This window comes from Garra rufa, chromosome 21 (assembly GCF_049309525.1).
Source record: "Garra rufa chromosome 21, GarRuf1.0, whole genome shotgun sequence".
Classification (NCBI taxonomy): Eukaryota; Metazoa; Chordata; class Actinopteri; order Cypriniformes; family Cyprinidae; genus Garra; species Garra rufa.
The window spans coordinates 28,735,566-28,756,427 of NC_133381.1; the positions used below are offsets into that span (position 1 = coordinate 28,735,566).

Sequence of the window (20,862 nt, forward strand, 5' to 3'; positions counted from 1 at the left end):
TATGAAATCCATGTGGGCAGTTAACATGGGGCCATTATGGAACCCGCGGACAATCCCATATAGAGCCCATTTTTCAGAACATTTAAAACCCACATTGGCCCCACATATAAAACTTAGCTGGTTTAAAGCTGGGACCCATGTAGGTCTTAAGCATGTTGCCCAGTTAGGTCCCACCTAGCGGCAAGTGTAGTCCTATATGAAATCCATGTGGGCAGTTAACATGGGGCCATTATGGAACCCGCGGACAATCCCATATAGAGCCCATTTTTCAGCCCATTTAAAACCCACATTGGCCCCACATATAAAACTTAGCTGGTTTAAAGCTGGGACCCATGTGGGTCTTAAGCATGTTGCCCAGTTAGGTCCCACCTAGCGGCAAGTGTAGTCCTATATGAAATCCATGTGGGCAGTTAACATGGGGCCATTATGGAACCCGCGGACAATCCCATATAGAGCCCATTTTTCAGCCCATTTAAGACCCACATTGGCCCCACATATAAAACTTAGCTGGGTTAAAGCTGGGACCCATGTGGGTCTTGTGCATGTTACCCAGTTAGGTCCCACCTAGTGGCGAGTGCAATCCTATATGATATCCATGTGGGCAATTAACATAGGGCCATTATGGAACCCGCGGACAATCCTACATGGGGCCCATTTTTCAGCCCATTTCAAACCCACATGGGCCCCACATACAAATGTTGGCTGGGGTTCTGATCAGTCAGTGGCCGAAGTACAAATCCAGTCTTCCAGGCTCTTCGGTTGAAATACACTGTTACCAGAATGACACAGACTATGACTACAAATATTGGTACAGACAAATAAAAGGCGAAGGACTGGTGCTCATTGGGAACTACAATTTTAACACTCCCACTAATGAGAAAGGTTTTGAAACTGGCTTCACAATGTTAGGTACAGAGACAAAGAAATGGACCCTGAAAGTGGATGTTAAGGAGGGGGTTGATGCTGTGTATCTTTGTGCTGCTAGTTAACACAGTGAATGAATGACTGTAAATTATACAACAAAAACTCCTTGGGTGGCAAGCTGCAATCTCACCTGCTTTAACCACAAATAAATGAACCCATAACATTGACAAGCGAGTAGATCAAGAGAACTTGAGATGGGAGATTTCCATAGCTCCATTCAGTATATCTTTTCTTTCCAAATTAAATCGGCCTTTAAATTCATCCTCATAGCTGGGTTCACTCGTACCATATGTGTAACCGATTAGAACCATGGCTGTACATGACTGACTTAAAAAGACAGCCACTTAACTCCATATCAGTGTAACTTCTCTCTTCCTTTTTTCTGCTAGAAAGTTGTACAATTGTAATATTTGTTACTTTCATGTTCTAAACCCATAAATATCCATATTTGTGTGTGATATGTATAATTCAGTCTCATCACAGTGGTAGAGCATTTGAAATCAGTCACTTAAAAAAATGTATAAATTGATAAGAGGCCGACTCTGAAGGCAGCTGCCTATGAAGAGAAGAGGTTTTATAACTGAAGAGCAGTGTCACTTTTTTCCACCAATGATTAAGCAACACAGGGGTGTGGCTTATGAAAATAACTAGTTTTAGTTTCTTTGTGTTTTCAACTGAACATATGAAAATACTTCACAAAAAGCAAGTCTAAATGGACTCCTTTCTTCTCCTATTCGCATTGCTTTGTCTAAAAGGTATTATTATTATTACTATGGATGAATGGCAGTTATTCCCATTTCTACATGTTGAACAAATGTGGATTTCTAATAGACATCATTACTTGTTTTTGGTTTTTGTATTACCAGCAGATTTCAGTGATGGTGTTCTGATCAGTCAGTGGCCGAAGTACATATCCAGTCTTCCAGGCTCTTCGGTTGAAATACACTGTTACCAGAATGACACAGACTATAACTACAAATACTGGTACAGACAAATAAAAGGCGAAGGACTGGTGCTCATTGGGAACTACAATTTTAACACTCCCACTAATGAGAAAGGTTTTGAGACTGGCTTCACAATGTTAGGTACAGAGACAAAGAAATGGACCCTGAAAGTGGATGTTAAGGAGGGGGTTGATGCTGTGTATCTGTGTGCTGCTAGTTAACACAGTGAATGAATGACAGTAAATTATACAACAAGAACTCTTTGGATGGCAACCTGCAATCACACCTGCCTTAACCACAAATAAATGAACCCATAACATTACAGACAAGCGAGCAGAACCAGATAATTTGCGCATGCAAAATTCATTATTGACATTTACTCCTCCCTTCTACCAAAGAAAAAAAAAAGGTCTTGTTGATGTGATACAGTCAGTAGGGGGAGATGTGACTATTTTAATGTACAGGTCTTCCTCTTTCTGTCTTTGTTAAAGTCTTATACCCACTCTTGTGACATTATTTTTGCTGTGTGCATTATCAGTTATCAGTTTTCACAACTCTTAGAAGGATGTGCAAAGCTGCATATAAACTGTGCATATTTTTCTTCTTTTACATGGGTAAGAATTCATTTGAGATAGCAATATGATTTTTTAATCAGTACTTAACATGTTTTTCCAACTGAAGTGAAGTATTTCTTATACTATTTTCACAGGGAAGGTGAAATGTGTGCATGTTCAACAAAAGGTGAAATCCTTATTTGCAAAGCAAGCTGATAAAACAGTGATGAAATGCACTCATGATGACAGTAGTATGCTAAACATGTTATGGTATCAGCAAAAGGGTACATCCATGGTTCTAATCGGTTACACATATGGTACGAGTGAACCCAGCTATGAGGATGAATTTAAAGGCCGATTTAAAATGGAAAGAGAAGCTACACTGAATGGAGCTATGGAAATATCTGATCTCAGTCTATCAGACTCTGCTGTTTATTACTGTGCTGTCAGTATGCACAGTGCCACATACTAAAATTACTGCTTACCTAAAACTCAAGCACACAGGAAACCACAACACTCGTACACGACTTTCATATCTCTGCTTTGATATTCTAACAATCTTTAAAACACTGTTTTCTCTCAGTGTTTTGACTTGAATGTCTCCCATTGGCCAGTACAATGTTTGAATATTTGACCTTTAAGATGCAAACTGTTAGCAAAGAACAGCACATATTAGAATGTTAAATGCAAAGTCTGCCTGTCCTCAGCCAATGCAAAAGAATGACCCTAATGTTTATTGTGATGTCTTTTTAAAATATTAATCAAATGTGCTTAAAAAATGTGTTTTGTAGGGCCAATAGGGGGAGATGTAACGCTGGTATTAAAACACTGGCAAGACAGTCTTCTCTCTCACTAATTTCTCTTCAGGCAGTGCATCAGAGATGTGTGAGCTTACGTTTGGGCTGGGCACTTTTCTCATCTTGCTTATAAGTATGATAAAAAAGCAGTATAAAGACACTATTGAATCCATTTTGAAAGATACTTTCAGAATGTTTTCTAACTTTACTAAAATTTTCTCCACAGAGACTGCAATTTGTGTGAATTTTGAACAGACTCCACTCTTGATTACCAACCAAAGTAGTGAAGCACGGATCAACTGCAAACATGACGACAGCAGCTTAGTTGTCATGTTATGGTATCGACAACAGAGAACTGGAATGTCTCTAGATCTAATCGGCTACGGTTATTCAGGATCTCAACCAAACCAGGAGCCTGGATTTACAGATCGGTTCACACAAGCTAGAGAGGACACAATGACGGGATCTCTAACCATCTCAAACCTTCTTCTGTCAGACTCGGCTATTTATTTCTGTGCTGCTAGTACACAGTACTGCAAAATCCATTTTTACTGACAGAAAAACCCTCTACCCTATGAGATAAGTTTCTCCAGTTTATGTTACTGTAAAATATTGAGTGGTTAACCACTATCAGGTGTGTTACAAACCATGACTAACTGCCAGTAATAAATTCTGGTGTGAAGGTGCTTTGGTATAAGAACAATGAAAATATAATACATGGAAAATATGAACTGTTAATATTAATTATGACAGACTAAAAATGTAAACAAAAAGCAATGGGGAATTCACTGAGAGTGAGTTATGCCTGTCCGATTTTTTAAATGCCAAAAATCATTAAAATATTAAGTAAAGACCATGTTCCATGAAGATATTTTGTAAATTTCATACTGGACAATTTTAAAAGGCAATTTTTAATATTTAGATTTTTTGCACCCTCAGATTGCAGATTTTCAAATAGTTGAATCTGAGCCAAATATTGTCCTATCCTAACAAATCATACATCAATGGAAATGTGTATAATGTATGCATAAAATGCATAAAAATCTGAATGGTACAACTGTCTGTTATTAGGTAAGTGAGATCGTGTTTGTCTATAATTGTGATTTACAGTAGATGAAGATCAGGAAACAGTTAATTAATAATTTAAGCAGAAATCAAGATGTTTTCAAATGGTTATATTAATATATAGAATATATATTGTTCACACACCGAAACAGATAGAGGTAGATACTGCATTTATTTGATCAAAAGTAAAAAAAAAAGTAGCATTATAAAAAAGTAATATTGTGAAATATTATTACAATTTTAAATAACAGTTTTCAATTTTATTTTATTTATTTCTGTGATGCAAAGCTGAATTTTCTTCAGTCTTCAGTGTCACATGATCCTTCAGAAATCATTCTAATATGCTGTTTTTGTTGAAAACAGTTGTGCTTAATATTTTGTTGAAATGTGATACTTTTTTCAGGATTCTTTAAAAAAGTTTAAAATACAAATCTTTTGTAAAAATATAGACTACCATTGACCGTGGACAGTAAACAAAAACATTATTTGAAACTGTAAAAGTATTTCACAATATTACATTTTTTGTTGTTGTTGTTGTTGTTGTTGTTGTTGTTGTTGTTGATCAAGTAAATGCAGCTTTCATGAGGATAAGAATAATAATTTAAAAAAATCATACTGATCCCAAAATTGGAAGGCAGTGTATATTCTAGTTTATATTCACTTTCAATGGCAAGTTAAAAAAATGCATACAACAAGTTTACTCATTCAGAAGTTGTCTTCCTGTTCAAAATAATGTCTAATATTTTCATTTGTGCAGTACTTGTGATATTCATTTGTGATGACGTCAGAAACAAGTGCCATCAGTCATCATCTGCTAAGCAGAGCTCCTCCTCTTAGAGTCAGCTTGGTATAATATATACTTTTTGTGTTCCACTTGATCAGTCATGGATATGAGGAACAGACGAATCTCAATACTTCTTCTGAAATGGCTCCTGATTGTGTGTCAAAGTGAGTGTCATATTTGCAGTATGGACAACTAACCTAATTAATTTCAAATCCCTTTTTATTTATTCAAGGCAAACAACATGCTTTAGTCATATATACACACAATTGCTTATAATAAGTGCTGTCTCAGAGTTATTTGTTTGTCTGCTGTTTTTTATTTCTGTAGGTCAGACATCAGCTCACGTCGTGCTTCAGTCAACACGTTTCTTATCAGCGCAACCAGGAGATAAAGTGATTTTAGACTGTAGCATGGCAGCAGGACTTAGCATGTCTAGCTATACTATGTACTGGTACAAGCAAGACCATTATGGACAACCTATACAGTTTATTTTGAAAGAGTATGACAAACCACAACAGAACTATGAGGCCAATCTAAAAACAAAGGACAACATGTTCAGCCTGACTGTATCCAACATCACTGCACAGGACAGTGGTACATATTACTGTGCTGCAAGCCACAGTGAAGCTAGAACTGTGCACACTCTAACAATAAGCTTGATATAACTGACACCTGGTGTTAGAGAAACTTTGCTGTAAGGATATTCTAGTCTCAGCCTCAAACGTCACGCCCACTGATGCCCACTGATGCATATGTCACAAAAGGGTCATCATCTGACTGATTGAATTGTACAGGATTTCAAGGAGAACCTTGAACTTTGTCCTTTAACAGTCCATGTAACCCAATTTTGAAAGAAGAAGGATATTGTGACAATTAGCAGTTATCAGGATCAACTACAGTAAATGCAGGATTTTCAAAAGTATGTGCAATTCAAAGCACTATTGTTGTACGTTCTCACTCATAAACATGCAAACTGTGATTGGTTGCTTTACGTCAGACGTCCTCTTGGGCAGTCATTGGCCAATGAAAGCTGCTTTGGAGACTAGACCTTTTCACGGGAAGTAGAAATTATCTTTCATACTGCAGAACTGTATAGGAAGTCAGTCACAGCATTACTGAGAGCACCTCATTCATTTATGGGACAATATGGAGCTCAGCTGGTTTATACTCACTTTACTGCTGACTGTCTGTAAGGCTTTTGGATTTTCTATTTTTCCCCCCACCTTTTTATATATTTATTTACATTCTCTTGACTTTTATTGTCTCGGAAATGGGGTTAAGGCATACTGCCAAATACACTGACAAGCAAGTATGGTAAAGTAAAATATATTTGAATGCAACCTAACTTATATTGAAACTTGTATGTCATGCATTTAAAGATTTTTGTTATTATATATTATTTATGAAGTTAGCATACAAAGTAGACTTTTATTACATCATTATTATATTATCAAAAATACTTTTTTTCTTTTTAAAATATACTTTTAAAATTTGAATTACAATGCAAATTAAATATTCAACACCATACCCTTTTTCACAAGGGTTACAAACAACATTACAGCAGTTCTCTTTATCAACTATTCTGTTTTCCAGATAAATCCAATGGAGAAGTCCATCAACAGCCAAAAATCTTTGCCAACAGCAGTTCAAATGTTATACTGACATGTCAACATGATAATTCTGACCACTACAGATTGTTCTGGTACAAGCAAACAAAGATGAGCGTTGGTTTGTCTTTATTGGTATTTTCTGCTGGCCAAAATATGGTGGAGATAGAAGCACCATTTAAAACTGATAAATCTAAATATGCAGCGACCCGTCCTGAAATAAAGATGTCCACGCTGCAGATTAACAAGCTAGAGACTGAAGATTCGGCTCTCTATTATTGTGCCACAAGCACACAGTATTATGTTACAGCTGCACTGCCAAACAACAACCACAATGTTAACACTGCACCATGGTTTCATCTCTCATTTATGATGTCATTTCCTGTTCCTTTTGATCATAGACACTAAATGAGACAGCCATGATCAATCTAGAAGGGGTAAGAGACAGTAAGGAGTGGGTTCTTCTCTTTAATGTCATGGGACTGCCGTGTTTGGGGTTTATTTTGCTGCTAGTTATTAGTAAGTCCATCGAGACTGTTTTTAAATTCAAACATGTATTTAGAAATGTAAATTAATTTATCATTGTGGTAAAAATTGATTTAATCAATTGTTTTCTACCCGACAGAGTCATTAGGTGGAATAACCATCACTCAGAATGACCAAGTTAGTAAAACTCAACTGATTATTCAACGGGATAAACAGGTTACTTTAAAATGTAACCATGATGATGGCAGCTATTATTATATGTACTGGTACAGACAGAGAGGTCAAGGTGAACTGTCTCTTGTTGCTATTTCTCTTGGAAAAGATACAGTAGAAACAGTTGTCCCATTCACTGAGAAAAAACATATAATGAAACGTCCTGACATTAAAGAATCTTCACTGGTGATCCAGAATCTATCAGAGGAGGACTCAGGTATATATTTCTGCGCCTCAAGCATTGCACAGTACCTTAACCTAGCCATGCACCTGAACAATAACCTCATGCTGAGCCACAGTGATCAAAGAGAAAATATAGGATAATAAAACTGGTTGTGGGATATCCCATCTTTGATCTCCTTTAAATTATGGCTAAAGGAAATAATTACATAAAGTCTATAAAAATATATATCCAGAATCTAAATCTTATTTTATTTTTTTTATTTTTTTTTATTTTACTAGTGGGTGCAGGACACTATAGTTAATTTATAAGGATAGCAAAATAAACCGTGACATATTATAACAAAAAAATAAATAAATAAATATTCATACAGTGGACTACCAGTAAAACTTTTATATATATATATATATATATATATATATATATATATATATATATATATATATATATATAAATTGGTACCTAAAATAATTCAGACACTTTGACCTGATCATGTTTTAAGTGAACTTTTTTAAAGCGAACTTTTTACACCATAGACTGAACAAAATTAAGCATTGCTTGGAAATTGGCTGACTTAAATTGGTATTATCTTGTGTACTTACAGTTATAACCTAATTCATTACATACCTTTCTATCAAAGTTATCTGGCATTATCAAAATAAAGTTGTTCTCACACAGTTCACAGTTCTAACTCTGAGTTCTTGTCATATTTTATTACCATTTTCTAAACTATAGTGAAAATGTGTGAGAAATGTTAAAAGTGTCTGAATAAATTTTGGTTTGCCTGTCAATTAATATTTAAATGCATATTTATCTGAATAGGTTTTATTTGTTGCTGTTCGCTTGCAAGTTCTGCTAATTCACAAAACCAAAATAAATAAAACAATTCTTCTAAAACACTCAGTAAAGTGATTATTTTAATGAGTAATAAGCAATGGGTTTTATCAGTGACCATCTGGTGTCCTCTTGTTACCTGCTCAACCTTCTTACCTTGGTGTTTTAACACACAGAAAAGACCAAGAAAATATTACATTCCTGTTTTCTCCCCGAACAATGATGTGAATTACTCTAGCAATTCTCGATGCAGGCAGCAGACATTTTTACACAATTCTGACAGAAAATTAAAGGCAGAAAGGCAGCATAATCCTCCTAATATGGTATCTAAATAAAACAGTTATGTTGAATCCAACACGGCGTGCCGTCACCTTCACATTCTCTCCACAAATTCCTCTTGTGTTTACTTAATCTGTGACATCTGTATTGTTTCCGAAGGGACATGAAAAACATAATTTAGAGGTAATAGGCTATTTTATGTCCTGTTTTGACCCTCTTTTCCCTCCGTTGGAAAGCTCTGTTTGAATGATGAGGCGGAAGTTGTGAATGTTTGACAGCCTACATCCTTCATAGATGGACCCTTCTGTGGTTTAGGTTAGAAAAGCATTAATACTCAGTATCAAACCATATGTAATAACAGAATGCAAAGTTCTGTGGGTGATTTAATAACAAAGATCACAGACACAGCCAAGGGTGCATTTCCCTAAAGCAACTGTTCAACAGAACTTGTGAACATAATGGGGAACATTTTGGGAAAAGCACCAACGCACTAGCATTTTTTAGCATAGGGACACAAACAAGCACAACCAATGATATGAGGTACGCATAACTAACAACATAAGGACAAAGTGGACATTACTCAGTAAGATCTTTGAAGCTGATTGAGCTTGTGAATCAGTATACCTCGCGAACAGTATATTGTGTACATTAATCCACAACAACAGGCAAAAAACTTTTAATAACATTAAAACATTTAAAAAAATCTCTTGACTTATCATTGTTTCCCTCTTTCAGAAACTCAAGAAAATACATTTGTCTTTTTTTCTTTCTGCATATTACAAAAATGTAATGTTAGTTGCTCACTGACCAACTGACCAGCACACATTTCCAATAGAATTGATGTGTGTAAGTAAATGATTTGATACATTACTCAAAGACAGTCATTTTATGCCATCTACATGTGTAACAATGTAACATGCAGAAAGAGAAACTGAAAAATCCCTGTCTCTAGCATGTACACAGACTAACATTGTCTGGAACAAACACAGACAAACTACAAACAGTGGAAAATCCCAGTGGACTAAATATCTGTACTCTTGGAACTCTGCTCAGATTCAAAGTGGCTTTTGTATAATTCAATTTATAGTTATGTATTATAACTGTATAATTATTTACACTTGATATTTGCAGATTTCTAACTCTTTTCTATGCATTCTTATCTGTCACTGCACATAGACATATGTTCATCATAACTCATTGCATCCAAAACAGATGGATTCATTCATTCAACATTTCTTGTCTGTACTCTAGCAGAGTGCTCTTCTTGCAGCATTGTACAATTAATACAGGTAACTTTTAGAAGAGCAGTACAATTTAATATGATTTGATCATCCTCTGGATTAAAGATCATATGCTGACCTCTGCAGGATGATATGAGCAACTTTGGTACTGTTTTTATACTCTATTTACAGCAGCAGATGGCATGATGATGCACTGAAATTTCTGATGTTTCCATATGCCATCAATGTAGTCTGTGATTATGTAATCATGAGTAATAAAGTGGTTAAAATGTTGCTTTTGCTTTGCTTTGCTATTTATTAGTTAGAATTTTACCATTGCCAGATTGGATCATTTTTATTTATCTTAATTTCTTTATTTTATTATATTTTCATACTATAGAACACTGTTAAATAGCACTGAGAGAAAAAAAGGCACTAAACAAAAGGTTCATGCTTTGATTTTTTTTTTTTTTTTTTTTTTTTGCATTGAAAGGATGCTTTAGTTAATGTTTAGAGATGTTTTATAGTCAAACAGATAATGTAGAGTTATTAGAATCAGTTTATGGTATTTGTTACAAAATTGGAGTTGTTTTAATCAGTATCTCAAAGAGAGGGCACATGGTGCAGTGCTCCACAAACTGCTACATTAAATGCATTTCTAGATTGTTTGTTCAGTGTTTAGGTTAAATAGAAGTTGTTAATTACAAATGAATTTGACTTAAATACTTTCACCTGATTTTAAGGAAACATAAATGTTCCTATGGCATTATAATAGAATTGTAGTTCTACATTTCTTCAGCTCAAACTTTTATCGATAGTGGCATCAGTTATTTTATTGCAGCTGTTCATTTATTTCTGTTTGTTAAACAGATTTGTTTGAACAGATACAGTACTTGTACTTTCTCTATACTCTGATGATTGTTTGATGAGGATGTGGGAGGGGTCGGCAAACTGTCATAGAGACATTTTTAGGTGGAGGCATCTGCACCTGCCCAAATTCTCCGTAATCACAGAAATAGCAACATAGACTGTACACAGATAGACATAAAAAAGAACATGTGCAAGAGAATGATTCAAAATAAAGATAAAATGGGGGTTGGGGGGAGAGTGGGGGGAAAGAGAGAAGGAGAATTTTTTGTTTTTGTATAATGTTTTAGCACCGTGGGGACAGGGGGCCACGGTGATACAATCCCATAGAGCCGCTGTACAAAAACCTCCCTCTATGTACAGTCAATTAGACAGAGGCAAAGAATACAAACACTGCAATAATTTCTAATGGATTTCAACATTAAATATAATAGACATCTAGGAGAGAAGGATTACTAATATTCTGAGTAATTACCACATTTTTTATGAATTTAAAATTTTTATTATCAGTAAATACATGTGTGGACACTTGAGGTTGGACTTGACTGGATAATATGACAATTTTCTCTTTAGCATATCAATGTATATTTTGGATTTGCATGCTTTTACATCGAACAGCCTCCTGGGAGAAAATTATTATGGAATTAACAGAATGTAATATGATCATGGAAAAAGGAATTCTAATGCAAATTCGGGAGTACTTTGAAACAATGTGCCTCTGGTTTGCAAGCCTACTTTGGAAATGGAACGAAACTGACAGTTTTAGGTAAGTTTGCTTTAATTTAAGTATTTTCTTTAAGGTTTAAATTCTACTACTGACCAATATACGTATTTTCTGGCCTATACACATCATACCTTTTAACTAAACCATTTTGACTAAACTACGACACCAGTAGGAAAGGGGACTCCATATCAGACTCAAATGTTTCAAATAATTTGTACCATAGCTTGTGTCGTAAATTTGTGCATTCCATTTCACTGTGACAATGCTTATCCAGCACACTTTGGAGATGGAACAAAGTTAACAGTTTTAGGTAAGAAACAGTTTTATCTATACTAAGATGTAGGCCTGCGTGGCAATATTTGTTGAGTTCAAGTGGTTGACGATTAACAATTAAGGTTAGACTACGCTGAAAAGTTGTGAAAAAATACAGTGCAATTTCAGTATTCGATTTGAGACCCTTTTTGACATGACAGTCGAATGCTGTGCCAATTATCAAGCCTATTTCGGTAACGGCACCAAACTAACAGTTCTTGGTAAGTACTACTTCAACTTCAGTTGGAAACCTTTCTGAACATACCGTACTATATTATGGGTTGATAATTTAAAGTGACATAACTGAAAGCATGAAATGTGTCATTTGAAACAACAGAGAATGCAAATACATCAAAGAATTAAAAAAACAAGAACTATGTATAGATTTAGTTTATGAAGTTCAAGTCATTTTATTAGTGAGCATGCATGCTGTGCTTTGGAAACAGCCAGGCTATCTTTGGTGAGGGGACAAGATTGACTGTTCTAGGTAAGAACTTTTTTGTAAATGTAAAAGACTAATTAAATGCTAAAAATGTGTTTGCTACATGCAATTACCAATGGAAATTGCATAATATAGTTTAGTCAGTTTTGGTGAGACAGAAGTTTGTGATACTGTCTTGATACTCTGTGCTCAAACACGCCAGCATATTTTGGAAACGGCACCAAACTTACTGTTTTAGGTAAGAAAAACTATTATTATGATTATAAATTGTGTATAAATATTAAGTGGAATGACACAAAAGCATTAGTAATATCTTTATTACATTGAGTGACTTGTATCACTCAAATTCAATAGAGTCTTGTTTGTGACAAAGTTCTACGTACACCATCCAAGATTTGAAAAATATTGTAAGACAGTTTGTTTGTAACATTTTTCTATTCAGAATGTTAACCTTTATTACAGCCAGTGTGGTTTAGAAATAGTTAGTATAAAATCTTTAGTTTTTTACATTCTTTTAACATCAGTGTAATCAGTACAGTGCTGCACACTTTGGCGGTGGAACTAAACTTACAGTAATAGGTGAGATATTTTTGACCAAATTTGTTGGATAAATATTATTAAGTGTTGAAGTTTGTGGATAATTCTTTTGGAAATAAGTCTGTGACCAGCCACTTATTAGTGTTTAGACCTGGCAGATATCCTTGACTTGATTTTATTAGTGCTTATGTGTGCTGTGTCAACTACTGCTCAGGCTCATTTTGGCGAAGGAACAAAATTAACTGTACTTGGTAAGAAACACAATTTATATTGTTTAAATGTCAATGCTAAATCAAAAATGAGGCTTCTAATCAAAATTGCTGATTACATTTATTGTGTATAGACACTGGTCAAATCTACTATATATCAGAGTTAACTCATTGTGAGGGTTCAAAACACATTATTTTATTTGAAAAGTGTTTTTGTATTGTGCAAATAATGATGTAGATGGTATTAAGTGTAGAGGAAGTTTTATCTGTAGCGTAAAATCAGTGTGAACAACTACAACCCAGCATACTTTGGTAATGGCACCAAACTCACAGTACTAGGTAAGAAGTATTTTGATTTAATTTTGCATAGTCTTCTGTACCGTATCAAGAAAACTAAGAAAAATGTCTGAATCCACTGATATCTTTTGACACTGGGATTTAGGAAATAAGCTTATAATTTGTAAAAGAACAACATAGAGAAAATTTCTAAGCATTTCTGAAGCCTCAATCTGTAAGACTTTAGTCCATAAAGTCAGAGTAATTTTATTATTGCACAAATGTGCTGTGACTCTGGTGGAGGTGCTCAAGCTTTCTTCGGCAATGGAACAAAGTTAACAGTTCTTGGTAAGACATAATAGAATTTTACAAAAATGTTGTAAATATTAGAAAAATACTATTATTATTTTGTAATGTATGCCTAGTAGTTCAACAAAGAAAGGATGTTTTCTGATTTTCTAAATATTTCTTAGTGTTAGGCGGCAGGCTGAGGAATTTGATTGTTGAATGTTATAGTGCTGAAAAGAAAAACAGTAAAATATGTAGAAAAGATCTTAAGGAGGTTTTATCTGTAGCATAGAATCAGTGTGATCAGTACGACCCAGCATACTTTGGTAAAGGGACTAAACTTACAGTTCTAGGTGAGTAAATTGAGTATGTTGATGTTTAGACAAAGGAAATGTTATTTCTTAAGTAAACTATGTAGAGGCTTGAAAGACTTTAGCATTTGCTGTCTTGAGTAAATTTGTTAGTGCACATGTGCACTGTGACTCTGGTGCTTCTCAAGCTTACTTTGGCAATGGAACAAAGTTAACTGTACTAGGTAAGAAAAATATCTATTTTTATTATGTCAGATAATATGAGTGAGAAAGTCTAAATGATGTTGACTATAGCTGAGGTTTTAACTGTAGCTTAGTATCAGTGTGAACACTGGCAGTGTTGCATACTTTGGCAATGGGACTAAACTTACAGTTCTAGGTGAGTAAATTGAGTATTATGTGTGATATGTAAATCAAAATATTGTAGTAATCTAAGAAAATTAGATTAATATAATCAAGCAGAATTAATGGGGCATTTAGGCTAAAAAAATGCCTTTGATTTGGCATCCTGTGTGAATTTGTTAGTGCCCATGTATGCTGTGCTCTAGTACTTATCCCGCTTATTTCGGCAATGGAACAAAGCTCATTGTTCTAGGTAAGAATATAAAAAAATGTTCATGCTATTTCATTGATTGCCATAGTTATGCATATGCTAGACAGTACAGCACAATGTGCAGAATTATGTCAAATGGAGATTAGTAATAATTTAAATGTTGCTTTATGAAATTTTTATTTGTATATAATTAAAATTAACAGACTTCTCAGTAATCTTGATAATCATTCTTTAAAATGTCTTAAAAGTCAGACGTATAGAGCTAAGTAGAATGATTTATGATTTTGACTATCTGAGGTATTAACTGTTGCATAGAATCAATGTGACAATGAATAGTGAAGCACACTTTGGTAACGGTACTAAACTTACAGTTCTAGGTGAGTAATTTGAATAATATTTCTGAACTTACTTGCATATTTAGGAATGCATCCTGCTTATTTAATGTTCAAGTCAAAATGTTACTTAATTTTACTTAAAGACATTCACGTAAATACCTAAGCTAGGCCTTTCGGATTTGGTAAATTTGTTCTCAAGACTCTTAATGTCTTAAAAATGAGGTTAGATGTAGTGGGATAAGTGGCAATGTTTGAATCCAGATGTAGTTGAGGTTTTAACTGTAGCTTACAATCAGTGTGACCTCTGGCACTCCTGCATACTTTGGCAATGGCACTAAACTAACAGTTCTAGGTAAGTGATTTGAGTATTATGTGTGTATTTTACAGCTTAATTCAAGTAAAATCCTATGAAAGGGGTTTAGCATTTGGTGTCGTGGGTAAATTTGTTAGTGCAGATGTATGCTGTGACTCTGGTGTTGGTCAGGCTTATTTTGGCAATGGAACAAAGTTAACTGTACTAGGTAAGAAATATCTATTTACTTTTTAAAATTAAGTCAGATATTGAGTGGCAAAGTCTACATGATCTTGACTGTAGTGAGGTTTTAACTGTAGCGTAGTATCAATGTGAACACTGCCAATCCTGCATACTTTGGCAATGGCACTAAACTCACAGTTCTAGGTGAGTAATTTGAGTATTCTGTGTTATATGTAAAACCTTAGCAGGATATACAGAAATGTAGCTACTGCATGCAATGTTCTGTGATTCATTGACTTTAATATGCAATGAATTGTCTAAGTTATGATGTTTGTGTTTTATATTTATGAAACAACTTAAATGAGCACATTTGCCATAAGTAATCTAAGGAAATTTGCTGGATAGTTAAGCAGCATTCATTGGAAATTTAAGCTAAAAAAGGACTTGAATTTGGCATCCTGAGTGAATTTGTTAGTGCACATGTGTGCTGTGACTCTGGTGGTAGTTATCCCGCTTATTTCGGCAATGGAACAAAGCTCACTGTTCTAGGTAAGAATATTCATAAATGTTCATGCTATTTCAATGATTGCCAATGACATCTTTATGCTAGACAATGCATAATGCACTTATGACAAATTGAAGTTAATAAAAAAAATAATGTTGCTCTATGATATCTAAAATAATATTAAACGTAATCAAACTTGAATACTTCTCGGTTATCTTGAGATAAGCATTATTTAAAAAAATAAGTTAGATGTATTGAGGTAAATGACTATCTGAGGTATTAACTGTTGCACAGAATCAGTGTGAACATGGGTAGTGGAGCACACTTTGGTAACGGTACTAAACTTACAGTCCTAGGTAAGTCATTTGCATACTATTTCTAAACTTACTAGCATGTTTAGGAACACATCCAGCTTATTTGATGTTCAGATCTAAAAGCTATTTGAGAGCTTTCAAAATGATATTGCTTTTTTGTATCTCTGTTATAAATCACTATACAGTAAATTACTACTCATTGTACTAAAATAAGTGTTCTATAGTAGATAGTTTTGTGATATTCACAGCACATTCAAGTATAAAACCTATGCTAGAGCATTTGGTGTCTGGGGTAAATTTGTTAGTGCACATGTGTGCTGTGACACTGGTGCTGGTCAGGCTTATTTCGGTAATGGAACAAAGTTAACTGTACTAGGTAAGAAACATCAAACTCTTATATACTATTTAATTGCTTGTCATTGATAACAGTGGAGGTTATTAACAAAAGTAAAATTGCTATATGATATCTAAAACTGTTATTGGATGAACTGCCAGTTCACAGGAACCCAATTATGTCTTAAAAATGTGGTTAGAAATAGTGGAATAAGTGGCACTGTTTATATGAATCCAGCTGTAGCTGAGGTTTTAACTGTAGCTTACAATCAGTGTGACCTCTGGATATGCTGCATACTTTGGCAATGGCACTAAACTTACGGTTCTAGGTGAGTAATTTGAGTATTGTGGGAATTTTAGAGCTTATTTTTTTTTTATATGTTATCTAAGATTGTGGAATAGGTCTTGTCTTACATTAAAAATGTAACTAGTTATACTGGGATATGTGGCAGTGTGCATGCTCTGCAGAATATTTGAGGTTTTAACTGTAGCATGGAATCAGTGTGAACAATCTTAGTCCTGCACACTTTGCCAATGGCACCAAACTAACAGTTCTAGGTGAGTAAAATTAAGTTTTAATGTTTGATATTCATAACCTAATATTTAAAAGTATATCTGCTATTTTGGTGTTCTCATGAATTAGAAGAACTGAAAATATTTGCAGTCTTTAACATTAAGTTAGATAACATGGGATAAGTGGCAATGTTCACATGATTTTCAGTATAGCTGAGGTTTTAATTGTAGCGTAGAATCATTGTGAACAATCGCAGCCCTGCATACTTTGGCAATGGCACTAAACTTACAGTTCTAGGTGAGTAAATGGAGTAATCTGATATTTAACAATTCTGAAGGATTTTATTAGATTTTCTAAAATGATGGTGAATTGAAAAACCTGGACTAGGTTTAAGAATAAATAAAATAAATAGTGACAATATTCACATGCATCTGCATTATAGCTGAGGTTTTAACTGCAGCTTAAAATCAGTGTGACCAATACCAACCCAGCATACTTTGGCAATGGTACTAAACTTACAGTTCTAGGTAAGTGAATGGCCATTCTGCTCTTTAAGAAGTTAAATCATTTTTTATATTGTATAGTATAAATAATATATCTAAAATTATGGTGTCAGTTAGAAGAATTTAGTTAAATATAGAAGGACAATGTTCACATGATCTCCACTATAGCTGAGGTTTTAACTGCAGCTTAGAATCAGTGTGAACTATGGCGATCCTGCATATTTTGGCAATGGCACCAAACTTACAGTTTTAGGTAAGAATATTTGTTTGTTTGTGTTTTGGAGTTTATTAGTTTGTAAGTTCTGTAAATGTGTGGGCAAAAATGTGACAAACTTGTTTAATTTCTTAATAATGCAATTAATACTGAATCTAAACTGTAATAAGTAAATGGTGTATGTTGAGGTGAATTAGTCAGAGATACTGGCATAAGAGTAAAACATTATTACTGTTCTATTTCAGAGAACATTCTTTGCTTTAGATAGTAGTCTGCCTTTAGACAAGCTATTTGCTTTGCCTATTTGCCTCAGATTGTGATATTAAATATGGTGATATGTAAGCTTGTTTTTCTAAAAAGTCATAAATTCAATGCATGTAGTATTGAAAAAACAATGAACATGCATGAATATGACACTCAAATGTCAAGAGTCTATAGCATTGTTAAAAATGTGTATGTTGAGTGTTATATTCATTCATATTATTAGTAGAATGTAATCAGGTTAAAGTGATAGGAAGAGTTTTACTGTAGCTGTTGAACAGTGTGAACAACAGACCTGCATACTTTGGCAATGGGACCAAACTTACTGTTCTAGGTAAGAAAGTAAATAATGTTTTTTGATAACGGTTCACTATTAACTAGTTATTTGTTATTAGCAAATTGGCTGTTTATTAGTGATTCTAAAGCACATATTAATGTCATATTCTGCACAAACATATTTTAGATCTCTTAATCCTACCTCAATTATGTTACTAACTATTAATAAGCAACAAAATAGGAGTATATTGAGGCAAACATTGAAGTTAATAATTAGTTGATTTGGTCCTAAAATAATATGTTAGCTGTTTATATATATATATATATATATATATATATATATATATATATATGTATATATATATATATATATATGTGTGTGTGTGTGTGTGTGTGTGTGTGTGTGTGTGTGTGTGTGTGTGTGTGTGTGTGTGTGTGTGTGATGTACAGTGTAAAAAGGCAGCTTATAGTTTCTCTAGATACGAGTGTTGCAACTAGATGTTCTTTACCAAATCTTGTTGTTGTGCACTATATGAATGTAATACTGCTCATATACTTTGTGCTCTGTCAAGTAAGATAGTTGCTGTGGTTTTCCTGTTGAAGAAGCAACTGCTCTTAGGAATTTTGTATTGTGTAAGAGGGTTATAAATGATTTGGTGTAATTTATTTTATAACAAGAATAGGAACAATAATTCGTCACCTTAGAATTATAAGGTTCTATCTGCATTCTGAGGACCTTTGAGATATTGAGCTTCAAAGTTTTTGCGTTTCATAGACTTCTGTAGATAGAACCATTTTTGTTTTCTAAAACAAGGCCCAGAATGTACACGGCTTACAAAAGAAACATCAAATAATATAAATAAATTGTCAAAGAATAAGAATATGTGAATAACTCAATTTTGAGAAAAATGTCAGATAGAACCTTATAATTCTAAATTGACGAATAATAACCAACATCATCATCATCATCATCATCATCATAAAACTACATATTTCTTTAGTTGATGTTTTAGCAGACTGAAATGTCATGGGGAAAATTGTCCAAAACTGATCATGTCTATATGTCTATACTACTATTTTGTTACATATGCTTAAAATGTTCATCCCATATGCGTATTATTTTGTTTTACAGAGCATGATTTCCAACCACCAAATGTAACAATTCTACAACCCTCTGGAAATGAGTTAGGCTGTAAGGATAAGGTCACTCTTGTGTGTGTGGCCAGTGGCTTCTACCCAGACCATGTGAGCATCACATGGATAGTTGGAGGAAAAGAGATAACAGATGATGTAGCGACAGATCCTTACGCCACCAAAGATGAAAAAACGTTCAACATATCCAGCAGACTTAAAGTCCTGAAGAAAGACTGGAGAAAAGAAAGTAACAAATTCATGTGTAACGTGTCCTACTACGAAACCAAAGACAAGCAAGATTTCAAATTTTATACCATCAATGGAATTGGAGGTATTTCATTAGACATAAGTTGAAAGATGCTGTCTGTGAATATAATGCATTTTGCAATGCATGCTTCAAGTAATTTTTATATTTTAATATATGGGTCTTCTAATTAATTATTTTATTATATTACAGGGGGTGGATATGAACCAGGTAAGGGTTTGGTCTTTTCTTTTTGGATGTCTATCTGCAAAAGATGAATTAAGGTCAGAGGTTTATCAGTAAAGCTATGCTGAATAATATGTTATGATTTAATCTTTTCATCTCCAGAAGACTATTTAAGTTCATCCAAGACAATTATGCTGGCATACGGAGTGTTCATTGCTAAGAGTGCACTGTATGGTCTTGTCATCTTAGTGTTCGTATGGAGAAAGGTAAAGACGATACACTTTTAATTATAATTATAATGTATAATTTAAAAAAGAAATGCTAGAAAAATATTAACAACATAAGTGTTAAATGTTTGGTCATATGTATATGAATGTCTCAAGGTTTATGGGATTTTTGTTACAGGGTTCATCTGGAAAGTGAATAAACTGAACATCCCTGGATTGATAGAGTTACCAAGAAAACTCAACTCATTTACTCCATCCAGAAGAGATGCTGTTTATATAACTGAAGAGTTTATTTTATTTTATTCTCTCTTTATGTTCTTTTCTGAGTGTTTATCTCACTTGCAGTTATTATTACCAGAATAATCATAAAATCTAGTTTTGTTTTGCTTATTTTGTTGCTACTTTACATAGTTACAATTCAATTACATATTACTATACTAGCAAAATAGACTTAACCGAGTTGAATATAATTCCTTGCATTTTATATTAACATTTATTCTACTTTTTATTGTTTTTCAATACATAAATACAATCTCGTATTTGCGTTTTATGCACAAATATTTTTTTTCTTATTTTATAATGCACATTTTTCACCAATTTAAGGCTAATAGTCATTTAGATTTTTTTTTTTTTTTTGATTTTTTTTTTTTTGCTGTAGATCATTTAGTAGAGTATAAGGCACTAGCTGTTAAAGGTTTGATTTCCAGGGAACACGCATATATTGTATATTTTGAACTTCTTTAAATAAAATCATCTGCAAAAGGCATACATGTGAAAGTCAATTTGTAGCCAATAGCTATTAAAGGACTGACAATGATCTCCAAACTGATTTTAATCAAGAACAACAAGAACAAGTAACAATTATGTCACTGGCTGATTATATTATGTAGCCTATGTGGTCTCTATATTCCCTCAGAGGCCCCCTAGTTACTGT

General features: G+C 33.9%; 1 protein-coding gene across 1 annotated transcript in view; it reads left to right on the plus strand.

Moving 5' to 3' along the window:
* The window catches only part of LOC141295377 (M1-specific T cell receptor beta chain), a 56,917-nt gene extending 36,386 nt beyond the window's left edge, over nt 1–20,531 (plus strand). The window contains exons 7-11 of the mRNA XM_073826585.1: nt 11,953–12,012; nt 19,270–19,602; nt 19,729–19,746; nt 19,864–19,967; nt 20,107–20,531. Of these exons, the coding sequence (XP_073682686.1) occupies nt 11,953–12,012; nt 19,270–19,602; nt 19,729–19,746; nt 19,864–19,967; nt 20,107–20,124 (533 nt within the window). The 3' untranslated portion in view covers nt 20,125–20,531. The remainder of the gene's footprint in view (nt 1–11,952; nt 12,013–19,269; nt 19,603–19,728; nt 19,747–19,863; nt 19,968–20,106) is intronic.
* The last annotated feature ends 331 nt before the right edge of the window (nt 20,532–20,862 follow it).